The sequence below is a fragment of the Amaranthus tricolor genome, chromosome 13 (genome assembly GCF_026212465.1).
Source record: "Amaranthus tricolor cultivar Red isolate AtriRed21 chromosome 13, ASM2621246v1, whole genome shotgun sequence".
NCBI lineage: Eukaryota > Viridiplantae > Streptophyta > Magnoliopsida > Caryophyllales > Amaranthaceae > Amaranthus > Amaranthus tricolor.
The window spans coordinates 11,858,681-11,881,612 of record NC_080059.1 but is presented as its reverse complement, the minus strand read 5'-3'; the positions used below and the strand labels follow the sequence as shown (position 1 = coordinate 11,881,612).

The window sequence follows — 22,932 nt, the reverse complement described above, 5'->3', positions numbered from 1 at the left end:
CTTATACCCCGATAAATTGCCATATGCCGGAAAATCATTAATGGTGCATAAAAGCATTGCACGCAAGGTGAACTTCTCATTAGCATATGCATCAAACACGGAAACGCCTTCATCCCACATCTTTCTCAAATCCTCAACGAGAGGTGCAAGATATACATCTATGTCATTGCTAGGTTGTACTTACGCTTCATACACAACCAAGGTGGAAAATTATAGATCACTAACAGTACCGGCCAAGTACTATGTTGAGAACTAAGATTGCCGAATGGGCTCATTCCATCCGTACACAGTCCGAGCCTTAAATTACGAACCTCATCCCAAAAAGTCTTATGCAACATATCAATACTCTTCCACTCCGGAGAATCAGATGGATGTGTGAGCAAGTGACCTTTCTTCACCCTATCTGCATGCCACCTCAAATTTAACGCATCTTTCTTTATAGAAAACAAGTGCTTGAATCTAGGTATTATTGGAAGATACCACAATACCTTAGCCGGGGGCCCTTTAGCATCCCGAGCCCCTTTACGCTTGTAGCGCGATAACCCACACCCAAGACACTCTTCTAAGTTCTCGTTTTCATTCCGATACAATATACACAATCATTCGGACACGCATGAGTCTTCTGGTACTCTAAGCCAAAAGGACACATGAGCTTTTTGGCATAATATATTGACGTTGGAAGTTCATTTCCCTCAAGAAACATTTCACCTAACGCTTCTAATAACATTGTGAAACTAGCGTCACTCCAATTAAACTTTGACTTAATGTTGAAAATTGTCAACACTGCTGTTAGTTTGGTGAACTTTGTTCATCCAGGGTACAAAGGCCTTTGAGAAATCTCCGTCAACAATTCAAAAATATGAGGACGTTTTCCTAACTCATCCTCGACTCCCTCCATCATCTCATCAACACGATCCACATCCTCATCGACATTCTCTTCATCTGTCTCATACCCATCAACACGATCTACTACGTCCTCAACAACACTTTTCTCTTTGTAAACTCCCTCCTCACCATGCTAAACCCAAACATAATATTGAGGCCTAAACCCACGTCGAAGTATGTACTTCCTAAGGATATGAACACTATCTAACTTTGATACATTGCCACAAGTGACACATGGGCAATAAAAACCAACCTCCCCCGTCCTAACTTGATGTTCAACTGCAATACTACAAAATTCTAATACGCCATCAATAAATTCTAACGATTCAATGCTTCCATACATCCAAGAACGGTCTTTTTTCATCCTACTTTCAAACAAAATTAATTCACATAAATGAAAATATATACTTAACCCTAATCAACTAACTAATTTATAATCACTCATTTAACCCTAATTAACCATAATAATATTATGTATATTCTAATAACAACATTTATTCTAATAATAACCACATTCATTCAACCCTAATTAATTATAATAATATTATGTATATTCTAATGAACAAACTAATTATATAAATTAGGTAAAATGTAAAACTTCTAAATAACAACCACATTCATAAATAAAATCACATTCATAAATAAAATCAACATTCATAGTTACAAACACAAACATATCAAAAATATAACTTAGAACAAATACACTAAGAATATACAAGTCAAAAACACAAACATTTCAATTCCTAAATTCGTGCGTTTGTATTGACCAAAATTAGAACAAATTAAAATAAATTACAATGAGAAATTACCTTTAAAAAACTCAGCCCTAATTCGTGCGTTTGGTATGAACAAATTTGTGGGTATTGAAGAAGGTTGAAGAAGGTTAAAGAAGTACAAATTCGTGGGTTTTGTTCACGGGTTTTGAAGAAGGTTTGAAGGTGAAAACAGCAATGGCAAACAACAATGTATTCACGAAACCTAGTGAAGACAATGAAGAAGGTGAAGAAAACAAGGAACAAACGTCATCAACACAGTAGCAAGTTAGCACAAAGTGAATTCAATGACCGCAAAAAGACGTTCATCAGATAAGAAACAATAACAACAGTAAATGCACACAACAACAAGCAAGCAGATTAGTAAGCAACAATCAACAAGTAGCAACAACAACAACAACCGCAAACACTAGCACACTTAACATGAGTTTCACCTATGCGACCAATTCTACAAACCATAGAATTAGCTCAGCTCATTGTACAGTCTATAAATCTTAAACAAAAGTTTACGCTTGTAATTATGCTTACTTCTACAACCCATAGAAGTAATCTCATCTTTGATTGCTGAATTAATGTTATCCTTGACTCCTACAGTATTTGGTTGGTTCTAGCATAGAAGTTAGCTCAGCTCCACTTGTGATTCTAGCACATACACCTAGTCTGACTTCAAACATCTATTCTTATTCACGACTTTGATCTACAATTCTACGATCCTTAAATAGGCGACCGATTCGGATCGTAGGTAGGATCTTAATGTGGTAAAATCATGCGATCATAATAAGCTCAAGAATTTAAGTGGTAAAACGATTCTACAATCCTAGGATGCAATGATCCGATCCTTCAAAGGTAGTTTCAATCGTAAAATATTCTCATATAATCCATATTTCAATTATGTACAAATGTGATCATAGTGCTTCTCTTGTCTATATTAAGCCGTCACAATTCGTCACATAATCTCACTTCTGTGGACATGGGACACTCGTGGGCTCGGACCTACAAACTCACGGGTCAATAGCGTTGACTTGCACATACACTTGGTGAGGTTCATTGTTTCCCAAAACCACATGGCAGTAGAAAAGTTAGCTCAACCAATATATATGCAAGTCAACAACCACTATTTTATCGATGTGGGATTTTGTCTCACATGTGAAGTACTTCCAACAGTCTAATGCCAATGGTGTTGGCTTCTTTTGTGTTCCAAATGGAAATGCATTGTAAAATAATTAATTAGAGGGACAGATCAAAGTTTTTAGATACCCTGTTTATTTTTACAATAGTGTTTTAAAATAAGATCCTTTATTTTATTTAAAGATATACTTTTTTTCACTTCAAAAAATTAATTCAAGATAAAATTATTCAATAAAAAAACAAAGTTCATAAAGACTTTAAATATATCATCCAACCGTTTTTAAATAAAACCACTAAACAATTAAATATATGTGTTGAGAATAGAAACTAGAAAGAGTATAAATACATAAACGATAACCAAACATTTTCCCTAATTTAGAACATTTTCTAACAATGACAACAATATATAATATAAGCAAATGCCGCTAATACTATTTAATTAGGACTTCGGAGAACCATTTGGACCTCATACCATTTTTTATACAAGTTACGTTTAAGGAACGAGAGAACTAGAAGAACATTAGCAAGAATCTAACCTAGATTCTTTTCGGAGAAAATAGTACATAATTTAGAATTTGATTCTCACCCATATCTATATTTAAAGAACACCCACTAATATTAAAAAACGATTAAAAGGCAGTGAAAAATAAAATAAACACCACAAATTAAACGAACTTATGCCCTAGACTTAAGATCCAATGGTGGGCATAATATTAGTTGCAACTTGAGGTACATGCACAGGAAACTCATGAATTTCATCAACCCAAGGGTTTTTCTCCTTGCATGGATCAACTCTATGTAACGAGCGCCAAACAGCACTGTTACACTTAAATCCTGATCCGAACCCAATTTGCCAAATTCTATCACCTTTTTTTATTCTTCCTTTGGCTTCAAGATACGCAAGTTCATACCATAATGAACTACTCGATGTATTACCAAATCTATAGAGAGTCATTCTTGAAGGTTCCATAAGTAAAGGAGGAAGTTCTAGATTTTTCTCGAGTTCTTCCAAAACTGCTCTTCCACCTGCATGAATGCAAAAATGCTCGAAGGCAAGTTTAAAATCAGGTATGTATGGTTTAATCTTATGGAACCGAAAAATCTTTTTTGCTACTAATGTGGCGAGAAAAAGGAGTTGTTCTGAAATGGGAAGAACTAATGGTCCGAGAGTAGTGATGTTGGTTTTTAAAGCCTCGCCTGCGACAGCCATTAAGTCCTTTGAAAGGGTGACACCCCGATAACCATCTTCATCCTCTTGTTGGTATGCGCATCTATAGCTTTTGTCGTCCGCACCTTTGTGTGTGCGGACGACATGCATGAGACAGTATTTTGAGCGATTTCGGTCTCTGCACTTGTTAGATAGTAAAATTGCCGCACCACCCATTCGGAATAGGCAATTTGGGATCAACATTGAGCGGTTATTGCCACAATACCAGTTTTGTGTAATGCTCTCCATGCTGACAACCAACGCATACGAATTCGGATGTACCTGAGTTAATTAACAAGTAAGGACGTTAATAATTAACATAAATTCTTGTGAAAAACGATCTCTTTGAGATATCATCTCTAATTGGGTCAGCCCATGAAGAAAAATATAGAGTAAGAGTATAAGAATTAAGCTTTAATGGATTGGACTTGAGGGACGTCTCTTTGAGAGATAGTCTCTCAGGAGACCGATTGATTAATTAATTTGAAATAGATCAAATCAGCATCACAACAATATTAAAGCCTTCTAATCATAGTTCATAGGACTACATATGTAAGACACTAATAGAAAATAACATTGAGATTGGTTTGAATATTCATGTAAAGTAGAATCTAATAATTTAATCGAATTTTTATTTTTTAAGGTACTCAAACTATAATTTCAAAAATGAAAAGAAACTCACACGATCCTACTATTATTAAGATCTTTCTTAAGATCTAAATTATTCGTCTATTTTTAGATTGTAGAGTCATAGAATCATATATTAAAATTGAAATTCTGATAATCATGCTCTAATAAAAACATATGGAAAGGTAGACATATTTTGGTTGACTAGTTGACTTGTTAATGGATGAGTAATGTTAGATAGGTAGCACTACGATGCAAGTGAAAAAGAATATTTGTTTAATTAACAATGTTAGACGGACCACCATGTGAAGGAATATGGTCATAAGTGAAGTGTGTTAGGACCATGCATGGACCCAAAAGCCAAATGTAAGAGTCCTGATACGTACCATACTAGAATAATTTGGTGATATACTTGAATATCTCAAGTGTCTAACATTACTCCAACTAGATGTAAATAATGCTAAATGAGATGGACTGAGGGAGTAATCATTACGGGGTGGGCCAATTAAGTCTTATTAACAACATTTTAATAACAATTCGTGTGCTTTGTTTTTTATTTTGCCTTGTCGTGTGCTTAAGTAAATGTGCAGTTTGAATGTAGACAAGAGTTTATTTATGATGGTTCATTCCCTTTTTGATAATAGATGTAAATAATTTTGATTTGAAGGTAATTATTTCATTCTTTCATTTTGAAAAATTATTAAGTTAAAGCAAGCTTTTACTATTTGAATATAGGGAGATAAAAGTTGATCTTGGATATTTTTCTTGCAAATATTCAATCCAATTTAAGGTATGTTGTTTGTGCAACTTAGTAAAGAGAGTGCTACTTTGTTCTCTTTGTGTCATAACTTCACATGAAAAGTTAACTTGGTTTAGAAGTAGAAGCATAAATGACACAATCTATTTTTTCCACTGATATAAAAATGACAAATTTTGATATAAAAATAATATTTGATTATCATATTGTCATTAAATGTAATTATCGGGCCTAGGATAATAAATAAAAATATATTAAACAATTAAAACCTTTAAGATATTCTAATGATTAATTGGCTAGACTGTAATTCATTGACTAGTATTATAAAATTTATTAAGTCACTTTATACTCATACATAATAATTTTTAGGAAAAATTGTTGAGAACAATTCTCCCTTTTGACGTTTTAATGTGAATAACCCCTAATACTGATTAATCATAAATAATCTAATCTTTTGACGTTTGCTGCTCATAGTACCCCTACCAAAAAACTGACTAGCTATTGCAGGTCAAGCAAGCCGTTGCAACCTTCTCCTCGTCCTTCTTATATTTCTGCATTTATCTCCTTCCTTCTAACTTCATTTCCCTATTTTTAATCCTAAAATTATGAAAGAGAAAATCTTATTGCATTTTTTGAATAATGGAATTTGAATAATGGAATTCACTTTTGCAAAAATAAAATAATTAAAAGGTAATATAAGATTTTCTCTCTCCTAATATTAGGGTTAAAATGGGAAAATAAAGTTAGAAGGAAGAAGATGAACGTAGAAATATAAGAAGGAAGAGGAGAAGGTTGCAACGGCTAGCTTGACCAGCAATAGCCCATCAGTTTTTTGGTGCAGGTGCTGTGAGCAACAAATGTCAAAAGATAAAACATCAAAAGGTGGAATTATTCTCAACAATTCTTTATTACCATTTTTAAAAATAAAATCTATCACAATAGCATATTTTATATATATATATATATATATATATATATATATATATATATATATATATATATATATATATACATGTATATGTATATATACATGTATATGTATATATACATGTATATGTATATATACATGTATATGTATATATATATCTATATATATATATATATATATATATATATATATACATGTATATATACATATATATACATGTATATATATATGTATATACATATATATATATATATATGTATATACATATATATACATGTATATATACATATATATATATATATATATATATATATATATATATATATACATATATATATACTTACATATATATATATACATATATATATATATATATATATATATATATACACACCGAAACTTGTTATTTTTCATATATAAAATAATAAAATTCATAATATTCTTGATGGGGCTAGAATGCACGCCTGCAATCTTACCCACAGCCATATTTGCGCCTTTCTATTGTAATATATATGTACATGTTAATTCTTAAAATGACATCCTTATTACAGTCTCTAAAGGCTTGGCTAACATAGAAGTATGTTCCAATTAACGACTTAGAGTACTTAATACTAAAATTAAAATTTATTATTATTATTATTATTATTATTGTTGTTGTTGTTATTATTATTGTTATTATTATTATTATTATTATTATTATTATTATTATTATTTTATTTTTTTTCACTCAAATAAAGTTATTTAATTCAAAGGCAAAAGTGAAGACCTAACTACATGCACAAGAAAAGGATGATATTAATTTATGATAAAAATAAGAAAGATAATATTTAAGGAATACTACTTTAGAGTATTAGTATACCAAAGTGGACAATCCAAAGTGCTTAGATATATTAAATTAGTTACCCGAAATACGTGAAGAATTTAATGTAGGAGAAGTGTAAGTCATTGGTTCAATAAATTACCCCTGCCACACGGTACTCTTTCTTTACAATTTACAGTCATCAATTGTGACTGATCTCATTTCACAAGTCTTATGCGGTGGGCCCCATTTATATACTTCTCTTTCACCAAATTCACTAATAGGTAATAGGTAGAGATGAAAGTTATTCGGGATAAATAATGTAAGTTAAATCAATTAAAATTGAGTAAGGAATATAATTTTGACTTTTAATAAATTTATTTAGGTTTACATTATGAACTTTTAAATAGAAATATTCTGATTTGGATTAAGTTTGAATTTATTAAAGACTAGAAACTGAAATTCCAAACAAATTAATTTAATAGCTCAGTTGCACTTTAGTAAACAGTACGAAAAAAAATTATGCACTCTTACGAGTAAAGAAAAGTCTTCAATCAACAATTTTAGTTTTACTTTTTCACCCCTAATTTTGCTATTATGACGTTTAATTTTTTATTTATTATTTTGGTTTTGAAATTTAATTTGTTGTTTAGATTTGTTTTTAAGTAGCAAATTTGGTTTGGATTAAACTTTAAAAGTATAGACCGAATTAATTTACTTTAGTTTAATTTGGATTGTGACCAAATTTGATTTGAAAAGTCAAGAAACGAATAAAATTTGGTTTGATTTGGTAAAAAAAAAAAAGCAAACCAAACTTTTACCTCTAATTCTATATGCACCGATTCAGTTGCTAATTGAGGCGAATCAAATAAAATTTATAATATCAAAATAAATAATTTTTGTATTGAGGCGAATCAAATAAAATTTTGACCATTTGACTACTAATTGACTTATAAAATATAAATTGAGAATACAATAAAAATTAAGTTCGATTAATGAATAGTATCTAAAAAGCAATTGTTTCAAAATATTAGAGACAAAGAGAGTAACTTTTTTATTTATCAAATGCTGACTAATGAGAATAGATAAATAAAGTGAAAATTAAATTCAAAACCTTATAAAAAAAATAAAAAAATAATACTTAATCTTACCTAATCAAGTTACAATACTCCACTTAAAATTTTTTTCCATTACTTGTATTATAGTTGTAGGGGAGAGAAATTTAATTAATGTTTTTGACATATATTTAGAAGATAAAATATATCCATATGAGATCTCGTTAGATTTATATTAATGTATATATTTTTATTATGTATTTTTTATAATATGTATTTAGAGATATTTAAATTTAAAATTTACATTGAAAACCTTGTAAAAAGTAAATAGGAAAAAATAAAGAAATAGAGAAAGTGAAAATCTATTATGCAAGGTTAATGATAGCTCTATATGTCATATGACAATAATGAAACTTTTCACCAATCATCCATCTATCTTAATTTGTGAGCAATTATAATTTACATATATATGGCTATAACAAAAAATTGAAAGAAGTTTTGTATTACGTTCGTATATTTTTATTTGTGGACTTTAATATTCTTATTTTTTATAATTAAATTTGATCTGAAATAAGTACTAAAATATAATAAAATAACTTATTGAGATTGTCTTACATTTATTTTGCTATATATATATATATATATATATATATATATATATATATATATATATATATATATATATATATATATATATATATATATATATATATACTAATTTTTTATTTTTATGTTTAGATAATTATAGATATTCTAAAAGTTATGTATATAATGCAACTAAAAATGAAAGAAATGTGTTATTACCATTAAAGAAACTATATGGGGCTTAAGGAGGCCTAAAACAACTTTAAACACGCAACTCATTGTGTTTTTGATTCATTTCTTTTAATAATTTTCTATAAATGATATAAATAAAGACTCATAAAATATCACAAATCAGGTAAAGTTAAGCGTTTAAAGTATTCTCTCCGTTTCTTTTTATTCTTCTTATTTACTTTTTGCACCGTTTTTAATGTAAATTTTAAACCTCGATATATATAAATACACATAATAAAAAATTATAAAAACTACATAGTAAAAAAATATACATTAAGACGAATCTAACGAGATCTCATATGGATATATTTTATCTTCTAATATATGTTAAAAACATTAATTAAATTTCTCTCTCCTTAAGATATAATTTTTCAAATAGAAAAAACATTAGAGAACGGAGAGAATATAATAATGAAACTTGAAGCAACAGTTTAAATTTTAATGTTGTAATAACTATACAAAACTATTAATTTAATACCTATTAAATGATACTTCCTCCCATTCATTTTACTTGTCCCATTTGCTTTTTCACACTTGTCAAGGTAACTAAAAAGTTGATATTAATTATCATTGCATTGAGACGAATAAAAAAAAAATCCTAATTGACTATATTTTAACTTATAAATTAAGAATAAAATACAAATTAAAAGAAATTAGTAAAAAAGTGCTAAAAAGTAAATAAGACAAGTAAAGTGAATATGATAAAGTATAAATACGTAGGATTTTTATTTTCCAAGAACTCACGTAATACCTATTAAGATCTTCCCGACCACCCAATTGTACAAGTCTCATATTATAAGATTTTCTTTTTAAAATAAAAATGTGAACTTTTAACTTGTTGTGTAGAACTATTTTCTAGTGTATCAATTTTATAACAATATATTTTTCTAGTGTTCCTACATATTCGATAATAACTTTTTTTATAATGTATTAATTAATTATTCGACTATTATTTTCATAAATACATAAATGTTGGCCGCTAAATTGAAAAATGAGGGTTCCCCTCCGGTTGCCGTTGCCATCACGTATTAATTGGAATTGCACTACAAAAAGGTCTGTTTCAGTTTAGCTGACTAAATGTGAAATGGGAGTATTGTCATATCTAATTTAATTCTATGCCTCTACTTCTTTCTGTTGCATTTGTGGCCCGTCAACTACCCTCTCTTCAGGACCCAAGGGCTACCGCACACTCCATTCTCCATGCACACAACCCTTGTTTTATTTAATTTTTGGTACACAAATTATCAAAATGAAACGATTTTATGGTGAAATAATTTTTATTGGGCTGATTCGGTATACACTTAATATTTTTAAATAATCACTTATAACTTTAAAATAGTTAAAATTGGTCAATTTTTATAAGCTTAAAGTGATCACTTATAGTTATAACCTTAAACAAATCACTTACAATCTTAAAGTAATCAATTAAGGAAATGAAGTAATTATAAGGGTGTGCAAAAATATCCGATTTGAATTATCTATCTGGTTTAAAATCCGAATAATGCATCCAATTTTTAAAAACTGCATAATTCATACTCTCTCTTATGCATCTTAAGTGTCTCATTTACTTTATACACTCTATCAAATGCACTTATTTAATCCTTAACATATCTAATTATGAATAATTTAAAAAATATAAAAAGTTGATATTTATAATCTTTACATTAAAACGAATCAAATAAGATCCCACATGAGTCATGACTATGTTTTAACTTATAGATTAATATTAAAAAACAATCTAAGAGTGATAGATGAATAGTATCCAAAAGTAAATAGGACACCTAAGTTGATTAGGAGGGAGTATTAGATATCTACTTTTAAAACTGGATCCAAATCGGGATATTTTTGAACTCAGATATCCAGATATTTGATTTAATTCTATATATATATATATATATATATATATATATATATATATAATAAAAGCTTTGTTTAGGTTATTGAATATACAAATATTTACAATTCTCAACTAAAACAAAATTGAATAACTAATCTATTTATAATTAATTTAGACTTTTAAAAATCCAACCATATTTCCAAAATAATTAATTTTCAAATTTTAAAAAATAAACTTGACTAAAGTATATTTTTTCTAATATACTAGTTTCTCTTTCTGGAGTTGTGTGCCATCAGAAATTGTTCCAACTAAAAAAAGACTTTTGAAATTATCTATATACTTTCTCTGTTCTCTAATGTTTTTTTCATTTAGAATATTCCACTTTAAGGACAGAGAAGTTTGATTAATGTTTTTGATACATATTTAGAAAGATAAAATATATTATTATGAGATCTCGTTAGATTCGTCTTAATATATATTTTTTTATTATGTGTATTTAGAGATATTAATGTTTAAAATTTACTTTGAAAACTGTGCAAAAAGTAAACGAGAAGAATAAAAAGAAACGGAGGAAGTATTATATATTTAAACGGAAAAAAGTTTAGAAAAATTTGCTTCTCTAGTGGTAGATTACAACTTCCTTATAACCTTTATTAAAATAGGTATACTAATAATTTAAAAAAATAAATTGATTATATAACTCAAATCAACTGTTAATTACTCCCTCCATTCTCAAATGTTCTTCTCATTTAAAATATTTTACCGTAAAGAGTGAGAGAAATTTCATTAATATTAATTTTTAACACATATTTAGAAGATAAAATATATGAATGTGAGATCTTGTTGGATTCGTCTTAATATATACTTTTTATTTTGTATTTTTTATAATTTTTTTATTATGTGTATGTAGAGATATTGAGATTTAAAAATTGCTGAAAAAAAAAAGGGAGTAAACATTTATGATTAAAAGTGTATGCTGGTACAAATTTAAAACTCGGTCAAAATATTTGTTGACTTTGCTAATGCCTTCAAAACAATCTATTTCACAATATTATATCACTTTTTTTTTATATTTCTCTGTATTTCTATTCATTTATGTGTGAACTGTTCCTAATCAAACCCCAATTTAGTAGCTTGATCCAAGCTAGTATGCATGGTCGTAATTTATAACGAATTGACTAGTTGTGACTAGTGACTTCTGAATACCGGTCACATGCTTTGCTTAAGGAATACTTCCTCCGTTCCATAATATCCGCTACATATTCTATTTTTGGCAATTTCATATTACTTGCTACATTTTCGTTTTTAATAGACTAAAACGAAATAGAGGAAGTATATCTTACGATGACGATATTTCATAATCCAAGTGTCATTCTACTCGTTCAACAATGTACTCTTATTTAGGATGATTCAGAAAAAGTCCAATCTTACTTGTTAATGTATAACTAACACATATTTTTTTTTAATTATGTTCAACTTTATATAAATAAAAAGTGCACATAATTTAATAAATTATTTTTAATTTAGTCCATTATAATTCGAAATCAAAGATTATAAATCTTTAATCAGCCCTATCAAAATAATAAAAAATGCTAAAAGAATATTTTGCTTTATCCGTTCCATTATACTTCATACACTTTCCCATTTAAATCTTTTAAATTACCTGCTTTAGGACTGTTTTTGATAAAATATAATTTTGTCCCTACTTTTTTTCTAGCCAATATCTCAATAAAGTTTTACATCTCTTTAAAAATTACTCCTACAATGATATTTTTAATACAAAAATACTAATATTTTTAATTTTTGTGTAAAACCTAAATAAAGCTATTAAAACAGAAAGTGTCAATTGCAACCATAGTTGGAAAGATTGACATATATCAATTAATTGGTTTTAGGCTTACGGTAATACATTTGTTTGGACCATAAAAGGCATAAATAATGCAATGTAAGGGACCACGCGCTAGTCATAAATCATAATGATAGGGGTGGTTCTAGTCCCATTTAAGATTCTCGACTACTTATGATACTAAAAAATAAGAGTCTTATATATTAACAAACTCGTTGGTCCTACCTATAAAGGGAGTACAGGCATGAATTGTCTATCACCTTCCCTCACTTAAACCCTGCTTCCAAACAAGACATTGTGTACGATGATGATGATATATTAACAAACTCCTTATAGTTTATTAGTCGATGTATCTCAGTTGGTAACGTGTCATCTCTTGATATTGTTGGTTAGAGGTTTAAAACTTGATATTTTTGGTTAGAGGTTCCAAACTTACTAGTGGTAATTTTGATCCCTATCTTACCATGAAATTTTTTATTCCATTTATCTGATAATATGTACTAATTACTTTCAGAATTAAATTTTCATTTATTTTGCTATTTGTTTATTATTTTTATGGTTTTTATTTTGATTTTTGGTACAAAACAAAAAAATATAGCATAAATTTTTTTGTCTTCTATTAATTTCTAAATGATTGACAAAAAACCTTAATTTTCAAACAATCAGAAAGTAAATAGAGTACTGATGCTCTTTGCCCCACCCCTGCATAATAATATATATGCCAATTGCCATGCAAGGTTCTTATTCATATCAACGTATATTCTAGCACCATTTTGTTGATGGAATAAATAATTTATAAAAGGATATATTAATTTCTTTGGAAAGATATACTCCCTCCACACTAATATAATTGTCACATTTTCTTATTTAGCAAAACCATATCAATTGTCACATTTCTGTTTTTATCATTTTTTTTTTACCTAAATATCCTTAGTTCACACAAGTAATTACGAATATACCCCCATATACCCTACTTATCCAACTACCCTTCACTACTTACCCAACTACCACCTTTTTAATAGACCTCACACTACTCTTAATATCTGTATCCAAGCAATGGGATATTTATATTGGTGTGGAGGGAGTATTAATTAAAAGTCTCAATCTATACTTCAAAAAAAAGTGTCACTATATTGTATGTTATGAATAGTGTTCATGTTTCTTCTTATACTTTCAATAATCACAAAATTGATCAAAACTAGCTAAAATACCAAAAGAGAGTTGTTCTATTAATAATAATTACTTTTTATAACCTCTTAGAAAAGTCTTACATTCCTTTTGTTGATTAATACCATAATAAAATGTAAACTTATTTTCGTAATTTAATAGAGCTTCGTACTTTTTGACTAAAAGAGTTATAATACGTACATTTATTCTTAAATAACGTATATTACAACTACTAAATAATGGTTCACTTTAGTACAATTTATCTATCCATAAATAAAGCTCTACATGTATTTCTATTTCTGTTAATATGTGTATATATCTCTCCTCTATATACATGTTTTTAGTAAAATAATTATAAGATCCTAACTACATAGCAGATTAATTATTATTACCCTAACAAGTAGCAATCAAGTAGTTAGTTCATCTCTAATTACTAAAGACAAAGAAAAACAAAAACCACCTTTCTTGAAATCGATTTAGTGTCGAGTCGGGTCATCTTGTGTTTAGGCCAGTCCCACAGGGATCAAGTCCTTTATTTAAATTTCTTTAATTTATCAAAATGTTTTCTCCAAAATAGTTCATGTTGTTTTTTTACCAAAAAGACTAATATATGATTTTAGGGTTGAATATCGACTCAAAAGAAATGAATGAACTTAAACTTTAGGGAATTATGACTAAAACCATTGACGTGGAACTAAATTTTGGGTTTCGGACGGATTTGAATTCTGATTTTTCAGGTCGAATTCTTTTCTGATTATGAGTAAGAAAGTTTCAGGTTATAACCCATTAATTTTCAGTCGGATACCGAGTCAATTTTGAGTCGAATCAACATGTGAGAGGTGTACATCAAACACAACATAACAAAAGACATAACAAAACAAGAGAAATGAACAAAGATTTAAGAAACAAACCTGCAAAAGGTCCCTAGCAAGATCCATGGAAATAAGACCAGCACTGCATCCCATCCCACCAAGATTGTAGGTAATAATATTCCCTCTCAACTTGTAACGATTTACAATCATAGCCGAAAGAGAAGGCAAAGGATTAAATAAACTACAATTCACAATTAACACCCCAATTTCCTTTGTTGAAACACCCGTTTTACCCAACACTTCATCTATTGAAGCATACATTACATTTTCAGCCTCTTTTCGTGCTTCACTTATTGTCGGATTTGGAGGTACCTAGCGGAAAATAAAATAAAATATAAATAAAATTATAAAAATATAAACAAAATTATAAAAAAATCGCGACCTCCTTGTAACAAAGATATTAGTATGCATTCTTTTCTGTTAAGAAACCAACTCAATCAAAAGCTAAAACCTTACACGGGAGCCCTTTGGGCTAGAAGTGTGGATGCAACACAGACTCTCCTCATACCGAACGCTTAATTAATATTCCACCTTAAATGAGGGGTGGTTGAGATTCGAACTTGTGATTTCTTATGATTCTAATACCATGTTAAACAATCAAATCAACCAAAAAACTTAAACTGATGGTTGAAACCCCATAGTAAGTTATATATACTCTAATATTTAATTTCCACCCTCCCCAGAACTTACCTTTAGCGGGACTCATTAGCATGATGATGATAATGATAAAAATAAAAAAATAAATAAAAAATTTCAAGAAATTAAATAAACTTGTTTTCCCTCTCTATTCGCACCTGAATAACGGATTCAGGCAAATACGTGGCATCTCCAACTCCCGATCTCTCAAAAATCTTCCTTTGGAACTCAATATTTTGTTGAGTGAACGTGCCATACAAAACAATTCTCTCCATGCATGTCATTTTAGTAACTTTCCGAGCTGAATCCGGTTTACAACACGCAAAATCAACTAAATAAACCGGTTTAGGACGGTTCATAAAATAAACCGTTCCAAGAATAATTAATAAAGCAAGACATGAAACTACTGCCATATAATTTAGTTTCATAATATTCCAAACAATTTCTAAATTTTTGTTGGTAATTAGGGTTTGAAGAGGAGCTGAAGAAATCATAATTGATAATGGGATCAAGATTAAATAAATTGCATTGGAGATCAAATAATGGTACCCTAATTTAACATATTTTAATTTTAATGGTATTTTTGGTTTTGGGTTTGAATTATTTTGATCTGTCATTGATGGTTGAATGAAGAACAAAGAAATGGTTTTTTATTTCCTTATTTGTATTTTTTTTTTAATTAATTCCCCTTTATGTATGGTAAAAAAGGAAAGTTTGGTTGGGGTATTGAGACATGTAACTCACTACCACACTTTATAGGAAATTAGAGAAGTGAGGAGATGTAATCTAACTAAGCATTTAATGTAGTTAGCTACTTAACTGAATTGCATCCTGCAAAAATATAAATGGTGGTTTGACCTAAAATTAAAACTTGATAAACAACTCTTTAATTGCAGGGGCTCAAAAAAATTGTCAAATTTTTTAAAAGTCTTATGCAATTTTAATTTTTGTGACTATAATATTTTTCTAACAATTTTATATCTTTAAATACTTAATATTAACTACGTAATTTATTATTAAGGCCCCTAATTTTTTAGAGCCTTGTGTGGTAGAACATGTCGAACATAATCAGAAATTCTCTTGTTTAATTGTTAACCACAACACCTCAACGAGTAATATAAACGAGCATTTCTTTGTTATTTCTTTGTTTAATTGTTTAATTTTATGACTATTGATTTTTTGTTATTGCTTGATTAATGTATAATTATCTTTTCAAGATATATTAATATAAACGAGCATTTCTTTAAGTTGCTCATTGTTATATTCTAGTTTTGTTTTTGTCACTAATTTAGAGTTATACAATTGAGTATTTTGGTTATCTTTTCAATGAGAATTATTGAACTTTTGTCATTTTTTTTCTCAAATAATTAGATTTTTTGGTATATAAAAGATATGTTTCATCGAAAAAATATTTTAATCGCCACTACAGTTATCTGGTTGGCGTTTTATAATATGATTACTTTAAGTATATGCACGTGCGCTAAATGGTTTTTATTTACTAGAGACTATCTTGAATGAGTGATAGAATTGTGACGTCCAACTCGTAAAAGATAATTATTGTTAGAGTATATTATGGAGTTTTAACCATCAACTTGAAAATTAGATTTCATTATTATAAATCAATTGTGGTGAAGCTGAAGCTTTAATTAGTGCAAATTGTGTAGTTGACAAGAGGAGGAGGAGGAGGAGGTTGGAGAGTGGGCTTGATGAAAAGTAAGTTCAATAAGACTCATTTCATGCAAATTGTGAATGAAATTAAGGCTCCCTCCGTCATATACTTCTACAACTTGTACAACCACTATACTTATTTTGTTATATTGTAATTAATTGTACATTTTAAAGTACATGCATCCTTTGCCTTTTTATACTTGTTAAAAGGAAATAACATAAGTCAAAAGAAAACTAATGTTATGTACTAATGTTATGTATGAACGAGTAAGACTAATTTGGTTTAGTTTTCAATTTGTTGATGCAATTGGAAGACAGATATGTCCTCCGTTTCACTATATTTGCAACTGAAGTTGACTAAGAATTTTGATTTTTAAATAATATTTATTAAAAGTTTTTACTCCTATTATCAAAAAAGCCTATTAATAAAGAAATCAAGATATCATATGTACTGAATATGCCAAGACTTGTTGAGTAACTAACAAATAATTATCAGCAAGTCTTGTATGAAACCATCTCACTGTGAAAATGGCCCATACAAATAGCCCATTAGTAAAAAAACAAAAAAAAACCATAAAATACTGAATTTCAACATGTATATAAAGTGGCTATTTATTTTTAAACAGTTTGGGTTTATTCAATTAAAGTCGTCTCACGGTGAGACGATCTCAATCAAGAATTAGTGAATAATTAAACAGCCAAGCAATCCACGATATTGCATAACATTGATAGGCTCCATGGGAAAAGTATTAATTTAGAACCAAGATTACTAGTCTCGTCAGTGAAGTCTTGAGTCTAGTAAGTATTATACCTAGAACATACTTTAGACCCCAAGATCATTCATGTGAAAACAAGAATACAAGAATTGTTGAAAAGCAGCAAATTGTTACCATAAATAATCAAACCATCCACATACATAAAAATATTCAATTGAATTGCACCTTGTAACAAGTAAATTGAGAATAGTTGGTTGGAGTAAGACTAATAGAAGCCATATTGTCTGAAGAGAATTAGCTAATTTGGCGAATCAACATTACCTGAATGACCATCATGAAATCCTGAAGGCAACTTCATATACACTTCTACAGATAAGTTACCAAGTAAGAATGCACTCTGAATGTGCGTGCAACTTCCAATTTTTAGCAATAACAATAAAAAGAAAGGGTTGAATCGTATGTGTACGTTCATCTTGGTCACTAGCACAAAAACCTCAATGTAGTCAATGCATGTGATCTGATGATTACTGAACACAACAAAGCGAGCATTAAGACGTTCAACATTAACAAAGTATGTATCTTCTTTCTATTAGCAACTTGCCACCCTGGATTTTCATGGCTCCCTTAAAGGACCGTGGTTTCAAGTTTGCAGAAAAAATTACAAGAAAATTTATATAGCCCACAAAATGGCAATCATAATTAACAAAGTATAATATAAGATATGACATACCTTAGGTTAGAGAAGACATAGGAGACCAAGAAGTAGACAGACTAACATTTTAAATAGTGTTGGTGACATAACTTCGTAACTTTATGCGAAGACAAACTTGCGACGTTTAAAAACCACATGAATATGGTTGAACCCGTGATATAACTATAGAGGAAGTTGGAGAAGCTCTCAAAAAATTGGGGAGATCAAAGACAGTTGGACCTCATAAATACTGATTGAGGTGTGGAGGGTTTGGGAGTAGAAGGCATTCGTTGGCTGACTAAACTCTTTAATGTTATCTTGAGGAAACGTAAGATGCCAGAAGAATGGAGGAATAAAACAAATCCCACTATACAAGAACAAAGGCGCTGCGCAAGTATGCAGGAACTATAAAGGAATCAAACATTTAAACCATACAATAAAATTGTGGGAAAGAGTGATAGAGGGGAGAATCAGACAAGAGACGTTCATCAAAGAGAACCAATTGGGCTTCATGCCAGGAAGGTCAACCACCGAAGCTTCCATGTTTTGAGAAGACTAATGGAAAAATATAGGTAGCGAAAGAAGGATTTACATATGGTGTTCATGGACCTAGAGAAAACGTATCATAGCATACCACGAGGCATTATGTGGGATAGCCTTAAGGCCAGACGTATTTCACAAAGGTTCATTGAGGTTGTATGGGATATGTATACAGAGTATCGACTAACATTCAAACACCGGTGGAGATAACAAAGGCTTTCCCAGTTTAAGTAGGCCTACATCAGGGATCAGCACTAGCCCTTTTATTTTTACGTTAATTATGGAAGAGATTTCTAAATTGAATTGGGAGACTATACTGTAATGCATGTTATTTGCTGATGATATCGTGTTGGTAGTAGAAACTAAGGAGGAAGTTAACAATAAATTGGAAGAGTGGTGGCATTTTTAAAAGGTAGAGGGTTGCGCATAAGAAGTACAGTTCGTCGTTAAGAGCCTCATCATGGAAAATATTCCGTGATGACAATGGGAAGGCAGAGAAGTTGTTTGTTACTAAAAGGCTTGATAAAAAGAAGACGGTTATGGAACATAGAATGGTGGACGAAGTGGTGGTTAGTATGGATAAAGTGTCGCTTAATAATCCAGTTCAGGGGCAAGTGGGTGATGATGTAGGTGACTTAGGAAGGAGGTTTAATGCTAGAGAGGAACAGGAAGCGGTGGCTGGAGATATTTGGGTAGTTGTAGGAAGGACCATGACGTATTGAATCTGTCTATGTCAAGGCAGTTCAGTGAGGAGGGGTCTGTAGGGATCGGAAGGGGTCACTACGACACCCACAATGTCACACACACAAAACAACCAACCAATTATCCAAACCAAAGAACCCAAATTAATTCACCAATATTAATCAACCTAGAATAACAATTGTGGACAGCAATATGACAGTAACAAATCAACAATAATAAGCGGAATAAAAATGCAAACAACACACACAATTTATACGTGGAAAACCTCTTCGATGTGAAGAATAAAAACCACGGGACTCTTGAGGAGTCCACCCTTAATCTTCTCTTATTGATAATTGAGGGTAAAAATAAACCCAAATCAGTCTATAAAAGGTTTATCAACGCCCACCTACATACATCAAGCTATAAGAGATGAAAAATAGAGAACTAAAGGAGTAGAAATCACCAAAAACAGCAGCTCTGTCCGGAGACGATTCCGACCAACCCAGAGCTTAAAACGACGATCCAACCGTCCAAAATGAAGCCCTCGATGTCAGGAACAAGCTCACCAAATTTCAGAGCAATCCAACGGTCGGATTTCCGACAACGGACAAAATACAGAAGGCTGACCTTGAAAATCCGAAAAATTCACTACTCTCTCAAACTCTCTCTTTTGTGTCTTTTTGAATTCCAGTTTTCCTTGCTTCACTTGCTGTCCTATATAGCAAGAATTACTCCCCAAAGGCTTGCTAAAGAAGCCACCAAAAATAAGCCCAAAGAGGACTCATAACAACAAGTAAAATGTTACGATTTGGCCCATTTATTAAGACCAAAAAATAAAACATTTTATCACAACTTGGGCTGGACCCACAACAATCTCCCCCTCCAGCCCATAACGGGGAAGACGATCACAGTTCAATCACCATTTGAAGCTCATACCCACAAGCTTGCTACAAACATCAAGCTTGCTTGCGGGAACCACCTTCGTCAACATATCTGCACCATTCTTGTTCGTATGGACTTTCTTCAATTTCATCATCTTTTCTTCAATAACATTTCGCAACCAATGATATCGGACATCAATATGCTTGGTGCGAGCATGATACATTGAGTTCTTACTCAAATCTATAGCACTTTGACTATCACAAAGTACAACATACTCACCTTGCTCCAAACCCAACTCTCGAAGGAATCTTTTCAACCAAAGCATTTCCTTACTTGCTTCCACAGCTGCTATATATTCTGCCTCAGTAGTCGACAAGGCCACACACTTTTGTAACTTGGATTGCCAAGAAATGGCTCCCCTTGAAAATGTGAACACATAACCTGAGGTAGATTTTCTACTATCAACATCACCAGCCATGTCTGCATCAGTAAACCCCTCAAGAATAGGTTTCCCACCTCCATAACACAAACAAAGTTTGGAAGTGCCGCGCAAGTATCGAAATATCCATTTCACTGCATCCCAATGAGCCTTAACCGGATTGGATAAGTATCTACTCACTAAACCAACAGAATGTGCAATATCGGGTCTAGTACACACCATAGCATACATCAAAGAACCAACAGCAGAAGAATATGGAATAGAAGACATACTTGCTTTCTCCTTCTCTGTGGTAGGACAAACTCTCTTACTTAGCTTAAAATGTGATGCGAGTGGTGTACTAACCGGCTTAGCATGCTTCATATTGAACCTTTCAAGCACACGTTCAATATACTTCTCTTGAGATAACCACAACTTTCCAGCTTTCCTGTCACGAGCAATCTCCATGCCTAAGATTTGCTTTGCTGGACCCAAGTCTTTCATGTCAAATGACTTGGACAAGTCTTTCTTCAAAGTACTAATCCTCTCTGCATCTTGTCCAACTATCAGCATATCATCCACATACAAAAGAAGGATAATGAAATTACCATCGGGGAACTTTCTGAAATACACACAAGGATCAGCTGAAGTTCGCTTATAACCATTGCTTGTCATGAACGAATCAAATTTTCGATACCACTGCCTTGGTGCCTGTTTAAGCCCATAAAGACTCTTCTTCAACCTGCAAACAAGCTTTTCTTTCCCCTTTTCTTCAAAACCTTCAGGCTGTTCCATGTAGATTTCTTCATGCAAGTCACCATGTAAGAAAGCAGTCTTCACATCAAGCTGCTCCAACTCAAGATCAAGACTTGCAGCTAAACCCAAAACAGTTCTGATAGATGTCATTTTGACCACAGGGGAGAAAATCTCATCAAAATCAATGCCCTTTTTTTGGTTGCATCCTTTGACCACCAATCTAGCTTTTCTCTTCACACTCTTCTCACCATCTTTCTTGTTCTTGAAAACCCATCTATTCTTCAAGACTTTCTTGCCGCTAGGAAGCTTGACTAACTCATAAGTTTGATTCTTCTTCAAAGAATTCATCTCCTCTTTCATAGCCTCGAGCCAAAGATCTTTGTCTTCACAGGTCAATACTTCCTGAAAATCCTCGGGCTCCCCCTCATCAGTGACTAAGATATAATCTGAGCTAGGATACTTTGTAGAAGGTTTGCGATCTCTGGTTGACCTCCTAACCTGAACGTCATCAACTGAAGAGGTAGGTTGCTCCCCCTGCTCAATAGCCTCATCATCATCATCTAGTTGAGCATCGTTAGGAGCATCATCGAACTGTGGTACATCACCATCATCATTAGGCTGTACCTCCTCAACACCATCATGTGTTGCATCAAGATCATCAAGTGCTGGCTGATCATCAGAAAAGGAAGTAGGAATAGGAGAAACATTAGTAGAATCAAGAAATGAGTCTGAGTTAGTGCGATACCTTGCACTTAGAAGCTCTGCACCTTTCTCATGCTCAAAGAACACTACATCTCTGCTTCTCACTACCTTCTTCTTCTCGGGATCATAGAGCCTATACCCATACTCTTCATCACCATAGCCAACAAACACACAAGGAGTAGTCTTGGAATCAAGCTTCGATCTCTGATCTTTCGGCACATGCATGTATGCTTTGCATCCAAAGACTCTAAGATGTGAATAAGTGGGATCACATCCCTTCCATGCTCTCTCGGGAATGTCAAGACCCAAGGGAATAGATGGAGAACGGTTGATCAAGTAAACTGCAGTCTTCACTGCTTCTGCCCAAAAAGACTTAGGTAGATCAGACATCTTCAACATACACCTCACTTTCTCCACAATGGTTCTGTTCATCCTCTCTGCAACACCATTATGTAATGGGGTACCAGGAACTGTCTTCACATGTCGAATACCATGCCGTGCACAATAATTCTCGAACTCATGTGAAGTATACTCACCACCAT

General features: G+C 31.3%; 1 protein-coding gene across 1 annotated transcript; it reads right to left on the bottom strand.

Moving 5' to 3' along the window:
* Positions 1 to 3,116: 3,116 nt before the first annotated feature.
* LOC130798021 (3-ketoacyl-CoA synthase 11-like) lies at positions 3,117 to 16,158 on the bottom strand. Its single transcript, XM_057660855.1, has 3 exons — positions 15,492 to 16,158; positions 14,737 to 15,009; positions 3,117 to 4,275 (listed from the first exon to the last, which is right to left on the bottom strand). The coding sequence occupies exons 1-3, from the start codon at positions 15,948 to 15,950 to the stop codon at positions 3,475 to 3,477; spliced, it is 1,533 nt and encodes a 510-aa protein (XP_057516838.1). The 5' UTR covers positions 15,951 to 16,158; the 3' UTR covers positions 3,117 to 3,474.
* Positions 16,159 to 22,932: the final 6,774 nt, after the last annotated feature.

Bases quoted from the DNA above. Each gene is read 5' to 3' on its own strand.
- LOC130798021 (XM_057660855.1), bottom strand. From the start codon at position 15,950: ATGACAGATCAAAATAATTCAAACCCAAAACCAAAAATACCATTAAAA. The intron at 15,010-15,491 runs GTGCGAATAGAG...ATTTTCCGCTAG, and splicing joins TGCCTGAATCCGTTATTCAG to GTACCTCCAAATCCGACAAT. The intron at 4,276-14,736 runs GTTTGTTTCTTA...TAATTAACTCAG, and splicing joins TTGCTAGGGACCTTTTGCAG to GTACATCCGAATTCGTATGC.